Consider the following 10,418-nt stretch of genomic DNA (forward strand, 5'->3'; position numbering starts at 1 on the left):
CCCTCCCTCCATTTTTTTTCTTTTTAAAAACGAAGACACGACAGTGAAAATGTTGAGAAAATACTGTGCCTGAAAATGGTGAAATGAATATATCTACATCTTATTTAATAAAGAGAGGATGAATAGACTAATGAAAAAGTATAAAACATTTATTACCCTCAGCGTCTAAAAAAAGAACAAAAGAACAACAACAACAACAATATAAAAAAACTGAAAAACCCCTACAAATGACAAAGACAACATAACAAGCCCAGGAAACCCCTTGAAAATCTGTTTAAGAGAGTACGTTCTTGGCTCCCTGCTGAATCCCGTGGAGCGGAGGCACCATGAGGAAGTGTTGAGAGAATGTCGTGTGTGGTGTAGCGGTTAGGCCCCCTGGTCGTCACACGCTGAAGACATGAATTCAATAATTCCCGACTGGAGAAGTTCTGTTATCCTAGAACGCATCTCCGTCTGTCTTCTTGGATGCTGTATCCGACTCGAAACCAGTGCCGTCGGCGGCCTAGAGATTAGGCTCTCGGATTGGAATATCCTCAGAAGCATGACGTTGGGTCCTTGGGAAAGGCACTTTAAACGAATTTTCCTCAGTTAAGTAAGGTGGAAATGGGTGTCCGGCAATTATAGACAGCGAAAGATCTCGCTAATGTGTTAGTGTATAAGCGCGTGCAATCCACAGCTTGCACACTGTATGCTTCCCGGAAAGCCAAGAATGTTAGTGATCGAAGAGAAGAGTAACGTTTGTTATTCTTTCAGGCTCCTCGGGCTTTTTATTGGGAGATCCGACATGTTAGTTAAAGCCTATGGAAACTATAACGTATCTCACAGTGAATTACCTAGAGCGCCCAACCACCAGTAGAGATGCCAGTACAAACATTGACACTTAACTTGGGATGTATCTAGGGACCCTTATCTACGACGCCTTTGGCATTCTTTTTTTGCTTTACATTTCCTCCAGAATAAGTTCTACGACTAAGCTCACAAATATTCTAAATTTTCGAGCCACCTCCCCTGAGTATTAAATAAGATGATGAAAGATTGAACACAAGTTGCCGATTTAGAAAGAGGGTTTATCATTATTGGCGCAGACTGAAGAAATCGGCTCAATAGGCTTTTAGATAGGTTAAGCAGCTTTCTGTTAGCCATTTCTTATTCTACCCCATGTGATCGCTTGTGTTTGCGAGTGGAAACACTTAATCTATTCTGCAAGACAGTGAAAAACGTACCCAAAGCAACAAGATCATCCAATGCAATTACTATGAAAAGATTTCACCCGATTTACTTATCTATTCTCTGAATTAACTTCCCATATCCCCATGGCCTTCATGAAAACGAAAACGAAATTATGAAAGGGTAGAACAGAGAAGTCCCTTAATGCTATCGAAAAGTACCTATCCTTAGCCTCGTAAAGTTGCGCTCTGGTTTGCCAAGTTCTATAACATAATTGCCCTTGTCTTACCAAATCTAAATTTAGAGACAATTGACTTCCATTTCATTTTAATCAAATGTATGCATTCAAACAGCCGCGTGTTCATGTATATCAACCAAGTGTCTACTAGCATTACTATCTATTCATTCACTGCCACAATTTTGGAAACTGTTTGATGGCACACAAATATTCACTTTCCAAGGAACGGGATGGGGGATGCTCACCTCGTGACTCGGTGGAGCAGGGGAAGATGTGTTAACATTTACTCCAAGAAACACTATTCTGAGAGTTAATCGTTTTCCTGTCATTTGATCATTTTGTGTTCTTTCGTAAGGATCATCTCTATTAAACAAAGAATTAAAAGAATTATGTTTACTCGACATTCATGCCGTGATATCATCATCATCATCATCATCATCATCATCATCATCATCATCATCATCATCATCACCACCACTACCACCATGCATTCAACCCTTTTTATTATTATCATCGCAAGCAGTATATTATGATAATCACTGTGATCTTCTCAAAATGATTTTGATAAAATTCTGAGTCTACATTCCCATGAAGAAATATGGACCATCTTCTTGAAGAAAGGAAATCATAATGATAAAAAATAACACTGCACAGTCTACCATCTACAAAACTATCCGGATCATAACCCTGTGCTGACCTAAGCCAACGTGCCACTTGCACAACGTTCTATTAATTAGTGGTGTCATTTTTCAGTGATAGGATTTGACACGGGGGAAAGACAGCCAATGGCAGGGACAAGTAGACGATGTTTACCTCAGAAGAGTCGATGTGACGATTATACGTGAGTCCAGACACGGTCTCCAGGAATAATGTCAAGCTTTTCACTCCCAGAAGCAAGTATGGGAGGAACTGAAAGGGTTTCCATGGGTCTCTTTTGGGAGAAATGTTCTTATCACCCTCATTCACTCCTTACAAGCTGTCCTTCTTTCTCATTAAGCGCACTTGACTGTGTAGCGTCCATTGTAAAGAAAACACAAAGGTAATATGCCCTAAAACTTTGAGAGCACCATTCACTTTGTGTTTTTTAATGACAGCTGTCTCACTCTTCGGGAAGTTGGAGCTTAATTCTAGGTGCAGCTTTCTTTTAAATGTTGAGCAGTAGTAAACTTGAAGTATCTTACAACACTTAATTAAGGGTAAGATCAGTAGGATACTGTTGGTACAATGATCTTAATACGATCGCAATGCTATGTGATACAAAAACAGCAATTAGCATCTGTGTGTTTGAGGACAAATTATTATGCTCTGTGGCGTACAGGACAAAACGTCAACACGGATGGATAAAACACAGAGGAAAGTGTGTCCCCAGTTCGCCAGCTTCGACTATCACAGCCTCGAAGGGCTCAAATTCCGTGACAAAGCCAGCTTTCATCGTTCATCCAAATGATTGATTATAACAGTTTAATAGTAAAAAATTCTCTTGAAATATCTGTTACCTTAACTATTTTTCTTGAATGGTATCCTGGATTGAAATCTTGTGTGTTGCCCCGCACTTTGCATTTTGTTCTGTGGAAGTATACGTTATATAGATCTTACAGTATGCCTCTCAGATGCTCCCAAAAGGGGTTCTGTTCTCGTGAAGCACTCGACAGCTCTCTCCATGTGAAAGATGACTGCTGTATTGACCAGACATTGACATGGCTGTTGGAAAAGGTTACACTCCTCTCTCTAAACGCAAACAAAGTCATTTTTCCCTTTTAATATTTCGAATTTTCTCCGTTTTCTTTAAGATATTATGTGTTCATTTTTCCCCTTCGTGTTTCGGTATTGTATCTATACTTCCTTACGCTCTTGGAACTAGGTGATGTCTTCTTCAAGTGTCTGCGCATGTATCTGACAGCTTTCTCACACCTCATGATCTGCAATGAGGCGTTTTGTCCAAAAGACAATCACTGATACAAAGTGGGCATTTACACCACTAGTTTCATCCTTGCCATTATCATGTTGAAGTTTGCAGAAATTTCCATCACACGCACAAAAATGGACGCACTGTTACCTGACATTTTAGCAGCACAGTATGAGCTTCTTAGAAAACAGATGAAAAAGCTCCATAATAATATTAAGTCTTTCTGGGCGACACAGTTGTTGCTGAAGAGAAATCAACCTTCACTCGTCATAACAATGCAAGAGCTGAGATTGTATCGTTCAGATGTCCAAAGTTTATCCGTAAGAACATAAATGTATTTCAAAGTACTAGAAAACGTCAGAGCAAAAATCGAACTGACGATGCACTGATATGAGGAATGCAATAAGTGTACATGAGTGGCTAACTGTGGCATTGCGCTGTTTGGAAACTGGCAATAATGAAGAAGACCTTAAGTTTTTCAGTTTGCATGTCAGCACCAGCTCTACATAAAATCTTAGAAAGATGTTTCAACCGACTTGGATGTTTCTGGAACATGATTTTGTGTGAGAAGATGAGTTTTTGAAACGAGTGGGACTGAGATATGAAAAAAACAAGTTAAAAACACATCTGCTAGGGTAATCTCTTACTTTGAAGCAGTTAGTGGATTCAAATCTAAGGGTATTGAATCATAATGGTAAATTGAGGTTGTTTACCTTCAGCCATTGACCACACCCACAAGTCTTTTAGAAATGAATGTTTCCACTAGCCTGGGACTACAAATTTGCATTACACAGTCACGAGAAGTGAAATTTGTTAGACTACTACAGGCATCTCCAATTTCTGACACAATGAGTGGATCTGTCCGCCGACTGTGAAATTTTGGAATGATTTTCTGTTTACTTTACTTTTCGCTTTTACTCTTTCTGGCCTGTGTTACTTTGCACCGGTGTCGAGGAGAAGCAAACGTCTCTCTTGTGTTTGTTTTCTGTTGATATTTGCGAATTCCTCCGTTCATAATGGCTCTTCCGAGAGAAATCAGCGCCATCTTAATTTTTTTATGCACCAACGTGTTAAATAATAAATACCTAGCATGCCTGACCACCAGCCTGGTTCTCCAGCCCATATCGGCGAAACTACGTACACATTGTCCGACTTTCTTGAATTCTTACAATTCCGTTTCAAGAAACAGCTGAGTACATCATCAACCTCACACGGTATTGGAACAGAGAGTCATATCCTTGTTAAAAACTCATAGCCTTCATTTAAATAACAATATTTATAGGTGGAAATGAATAGATCCACCCTTGTGTGAGAGCTGCAACATCATGATATTAAATATGAATATCATTGTATTTTCTATTGTCAAAATTTTGTCCATCAAAGGAAAATGTTACATCCTGCCTGCTTGACTCGGCCCAGTGACAGAAATATGCAATGTTTGACCCATGATAAGAGCTATGGGCACAACTTGTACTTTTTCATTACGGATTTTTAAAAATCAAATGAGTGTTTTATATGATGTGATCTGGGCCAATGGCTTTAACACTGATAAACTTATTTATTTTCTTACTTGAATCTGCCATATTCTCCACTACGGCAACCCTTAAAATGTTGTACACCAATAGGCAAAGGTCTAGTTGAGGTCTTTTTGGAACTCATTAATTAAGTACGTGGCATTAATTTATATGAAGAATGGAGAAACCTAAACTAGACTTTAACAAATCGACATAACGCAAACTCAAAGGTTAGTAGAGGCGGAACTGTGCCCACAATATTAGCTTGTCTATGCTGTCCTGTCTCACTGTTATCTCGTACTTTGTTCCGTTGTTCCTCTTTCAATTAACTGCATTATAATTATTCGTAAACGCGTCTTCACTTATTTTGCAGAGACAATATTACCCCATTACGGCAACGATCTCTGATCGTTGTCGCGTTTGATACCTCTTTCAACAATATCTAGGAGTTACTGTATCCTCAAAAGTTTAGCAAAAACATCCAAACTGCCTGAATTGATTGTTCAAATTACAAGACGGTCAATTGTTTGGGTATATGTATTTTCTTTTACATTGTGAATGTTGGAGATACTCAGACAATAGATTACCAAGCAGCAGATTCAGGGGGTGAAAATCAAACTCTAAGCAGTTAATGCACGCATAATAGTTAAGTATAGAACACTTTGGTTAAGAATCATGTCAAAAATTACTGGAAGTGCCTCTCATTTGTCTAGCATCTCACCTGACGATTGACGTGATTAAAAAAACACATTATTCGTGATTCTGTAATAAATATTGCCCTGAAGAAAAGAGAAGTAGTTAACAATGAATTTTCTCGTACGTGTGATTGACGATCAAAGGTTTTCTTACTTCTGTCAGTTGAGCGGTTTTTAGCTGTTTTTGGGTTGTTGTTGTTGTTGTTGTTGTTGTTGTTGTTGTTGTTGTTGTTGTTGTTGCTGTTGTTGTTTCAAGTTTAGAAAAAAAAATAGTAGTACATAGACTTGCTTACGTCGAGCGCCAATATCGCACAAAGACTCGCCCAGCCTAAGACCAAACAAAACCGAAATATTATTAAGTTTTCGGAAACTGATGGTGCGTAAGAACTACTACTAAGAACTACTACTAAGAACTACTACTAAGAACTACTACTAAGAACTAGATCTTGCTCAGTTGGGCGATGTTTAATGACTTTAGCGAGTTCCCTCAAAACTCCTGGTAGCTGACTGCATCAACGCTGGATTTATAGAATGTGATGATAAAACGAACACAAAATTCACAAAAGCGGTTAACTAGAATAAGGACGTTAATCTATCACTCATGTGGAGGCGAATGAGAAGTTTTAAATCATATTCTTGCTTTTTAAAGGAACCGAAAAGCCGCGGTTTGTAGGATAAGCACGCACGTAAAGAGGGCAAAAAAAATGTTAATAGCTCCAGGGCGTTTTAAGATAATTGGACTTATAGACGCGGATACAACGTGGAGAGAAAGGAATGGGGCCTATCCGATAATTCAGCATAAGAAGTGTTTACTGGAAAAGAAATTAAATAATTCAATTGCTGATGAAGTAAGACATTTCCTTTCGATCATCAAAACTTTTTTATGAGCACGGGTGATTTCGACAAAAGAAACGTTTAGTATTTTCCCTTTCCTCTGTCTAGTCGCTGTGTTTGAACAATTAAATCTCCTAACTGCATTATAATTATTCATAACAATTATTCATGAGACCCTAAAGGTGTCACAGTGTCCATTGATCAAAATATTTTTATTCCCGCCTTTAGACTTGCTGTCAATGGCTCCAATCGTTCTGATTGGCGTTTGTGTTCTTGTGACAATTATAGCGCAGTGTTGGGAGACTTGTCATCGACCGACCGATAATGTCATTGCCTGCACTTATTGCTGTTTACTTGAGGTAATAACAGGTGTGAGAACTATCTTGTGTGAAGTGTCACGATCTTTCTCTCCCGAAGCTCGATACTTTGCACTTTACCTTAAGTTACAACAACCCATTAAGCGATTAAAGACAATTTTCTGAGATTATTCCCCCTTGGCAATACAAAGTAATGAGAAATACTGAGGTTACCCATCTCTATCATTATCAGAAAATAAGCTGTTATTAAATGACAGAAGAGCAAACTGTTTAAGGACCACTTATATTTTAGCCTACATTTTGTGTCTTTCCTTTCCTCCAGATTAATTAGTTAAGATATTGCTTTACAATAAAAGAACATTGTGAAAACAGCCGATCTTCCTTCGAAATATCTTAACCTTTATAATCACGTCTTTCAGTTCAATGAGACAGTATTCTCAATTGCGCATTCCTGCTGCCTTATAGCTGGAAAATGTACACCCTATTGTATAGCGAGTACGTTTATGTATATTTTGCTTTTGTTCAAAATTACATTTTTCTATGTCAAATAGTATTATTTAGACGAACACAAGTCCGACATTTTCTTTAATGAAAAGTTCTATAACTTTCTGGTGCCTATTCGCGCATGTTCAACTTATAGAGTTTGTAACAAATTGTGTTTAATAATGGAAGATTGGGACAGCAATCTATTTACCAATCTAAATGACACAGACAATGACTACACATTGCCCGAGACCACTGAAGAAGATAAAGAACTTGTCAGCGAGAGCGTATTCGACGTCGTCGACACCATCCTCAGTTGCTTTGTCATCACGTCAATCGGGCTGTTCGGCACGGTAGGCAACATCTTGAACATCATCATCTTGGTCCACCACGGGCTGCGTGACTCAACCAACGCCGTCCTGATGTCTCTGTCCGTCAGTGACCTCCTCTATGTCTCGCTGACGGCCGCCAGAAGAGCCGGATGTATCGTGTCTTACTTCAACCCAGTGGCAGGCCAGATTTTCCACGCATTTCAGGCCGTTTACTTATTAACGGTGACAAGACTGTTCAGTCACATCTCATGCGCACTCATCGTGTTCATTTCCATGAGAAGACTAACGGCTGTGTATTTCCCGCTTAAAGCGCGTATACTGTGCTCACTTCGCACAAGTTTCGTCTATCTCGCGCTTCTGCCCTCCCTCTGGATAGTGCTAACTATTCCTTTCTTCCCTGTATACAGCTTCAGCTGGAAGACTGACCCTTTACTGAATATAACGGTCGGACAAGCAAGAATCTCAGAGTACGGCCTGTCGCACTGGGAAGCTTTGTCCACTTTAGACTTGTTTCGAGGTTACCTCAAAGGACCAATCCACATGCTGGTGATTCTCACCTGCTCTGTGTGCATCGCCGTCAAACTTCGAGCCGCAAGTAAAATGCGTAAGGAAATGACGTCCAAGAAAAGCAGGGGTATATCTGACGTCCGTGTGGAGAAGATGCTCCTGTTTGTGTGTCTGGTCTACCTGGGTGCCGGGCTCCCTCTGCTGGGGCCCTCCATCTTCTACGTCATTCGTCCTGATTTGATCCAGGTCAATGGGAATGTTACCAATTTGTTCCTGCTCCTGGAGATAATGTACGACCTACTCACTGTGACGAAATCGTCGGCGAATTTCCTCATCTACGTCACTATTTCCACAAAGTTTTACAAAACCTACGCCATGCTGTTTAAGCCAAAATGTATTAAGTCAAAATCAGAACTTGAATGTAAACTGTAGTCAAAGGAATTTTCTGTCTTATCATAGTTGTAGAAATTATAATAATACATGTATATCTTTTCCATATTCATAACGACTGATATGAAAATTTACTTTTTATGATACTGTTATAGTTGTTTGTTACTTAAAGTAGGAACAAAATCATCAACATACAGCTCTAGTTCAGTTTTAGATTTTTTTAAAGCGTTTTAAGGCACTTGCAACCGAAATTAATCATATAAGTGCCGAAAAACAACCAGGAAAAAGACAAATGTAGTTCTTGGGATACCTGAATAGACATAAAGGTCCTGAACATCTAGCTCTCACGGGCAAAATTGAAGGAAAACGAGGCAGGGGTAGACCCACAGCAACCTAGCTAGAGAACCTAAGCAGATGAGTTACGGGAAAGATCAGGCTAACGCAGCTTTTAAGAGCATCCGAGCAAAGGAATGAATCGAGAACCATGATCGCCAATTTCTGCCGCAGATACGACACTTGAGGACGATGAAGTGCCGAACATTAGAGGTGTTACAATAGCATTAAATAAGAGGGGGGAAAAGAAGAAAAAGGAAAGATAAGGACGACAGATGCTTGACGGGAAAGAAGGAGGAAACCACATCAGAGCACACGCCAACCACCCTCCAACAGACAGCACGTATGCGTAGTCGTCAGGAAGCACCATAAAATTACTTTTATACTGGACTGCGTTTTGTTATGGCCATCGCTCTTCGCTCTCTCAAAGAGGTTATAAATAGATTTTTTATGCTATCTACGTAAAACTAAAAACGTACCTGAGAAACACTTGCACTATGAGCAGCACGATCTGGCCCAAGTGAAAGGGAAAACACTACAGTCTCGCTCTGCAGTCTTATGACCCAAAAAAAAAAGGTATTATGCCTAATTAAGTCAAGTAGCGTTTTTACAGTGGAGAAACCCCTTTTCATGGGGCGTCTTTCTATCTATAATTATTTGACCGTGAAATTTTCGGGTTTTGAAAAAATGCGTTGTGACATTATCCTTGCACTTCATTTGGCTCAAATGGTTCTTTCCATTGTCAACTGGAAATGCATCAAAGTGCACGATCCAGAATATGGAAAGAACATTTGTTTCAGTGAGCGTTTTACGGCACTTGCACCTTGGAAAAAACAACCAGAGGGAGTATCTCCGATAGTAGAGAGGCTACTTATGTTACGAACGTGAGATCTACGTTTTACATACAGTGGTTCCAGCCTCAAGTATCTTGTTTGTTCATACAACGTGATTCTATGTGAATCGTTACTCAAACCGCATATCCGCTTCATCAATTATATTTTATTAACAGCCTCAATAGGTCGCTTTTAAGCAAAAGGGGGCTATCCCCAAAAAGTACTGTTTTGAGAAAATCGAAGGTAAAGTTTTTGCCCCTTGTTCAGTTTCTGTGAAAGACTAGGAGAGTTTTTCTCTATAACAAAGCAAATATATACAACAAAGAAAAAAAAACCCTTCTCTTATAGGTAGGGCAATATTCCACTTTTGGTGTAGGTCAAGATTTCTGGAAACCCCCAAAATCTGGGTAAGCCCGCCTGTCCTTAAAAGTAAAAGCGACCAATTATTACCTGTCGTACTATAATGATTTGTTAAAAGAATACTTAATCCGATATTTTGAGAAATTCTGATTGATAATAACAATATTCTGGAGAAAAAAAATACATATTTTGTTCTACTTCTCTGATAATCAGTATTCACGCACATATTTTTTAATCGGCCATCCATGATACTCGTACATGCATACAAGTCAGTATTCTAATAAATATTGTGAAGACCAATGTCAGCAGACGCAGAACCTGAATAAGAACAGAATAGCATTCAATAAAAGATATATCACAACGACTATACATGAGTTTTCGAGAGTTTTGTCTTGTTTAGTGTTTTCCTGTCTTTTGTTTTTGGTTGGTTTGTTTGCTTGTTTGTTTGTTTGTTTGATTGTGTGTGTGTGTGTGTGTGTGTGTGTGTGTGTGTGTGTGTGTGTGTGTGT

At 39.2% G+C, this 10,418-nt stretch overlaps 1 protein-coding gene across 1 annotated transcript; it reads left to right on the forward strand.

Moving 5' to 3' along the window:
• Positions 1 to 7,336: 7,336 nt before the first annotated feature.
• LOC101845332 lies at positions 7,337 to 8,561 on the forward strand. The gene has a single exon (XM_005099813.2). It carries the CDS (start codon positions 7,337 to 7,339, stop codon positions 8,423 to 8,425), a length of 1,089 nt encoding a protein of 362 aa, XP_005099870.1. The 3' UTR covers positions 8,426 to 8,561.
• Positions 8,562 to 10,418: the final 1,857 nt, after the last annotated feature.

This window comes from Aplysia californica, unplaced genomic scaffold, assembly GCF_000002075.1.
Source record: "Aplysia californica isolate F4 #8 unplaced genomic scaffold, AplCal3.0 scaffold00226, whole genome shotgun sequence".
Lineage (NCBI taxonomy): Eukaryota > Metazoa > Mollusca > Gastropoda > Aplysiida > Aplysiidae > Aplysia > Aplysia californica.

Excerpts from the sequence above, each read along its gene's own strand:
- LOC101845332 (XM_005099813.2), top strand. The coding sequence starts at position 7,337 with ATGGAAGATTGGGACAGCAATCTATTTACCAATCTAAATGACACAGAC.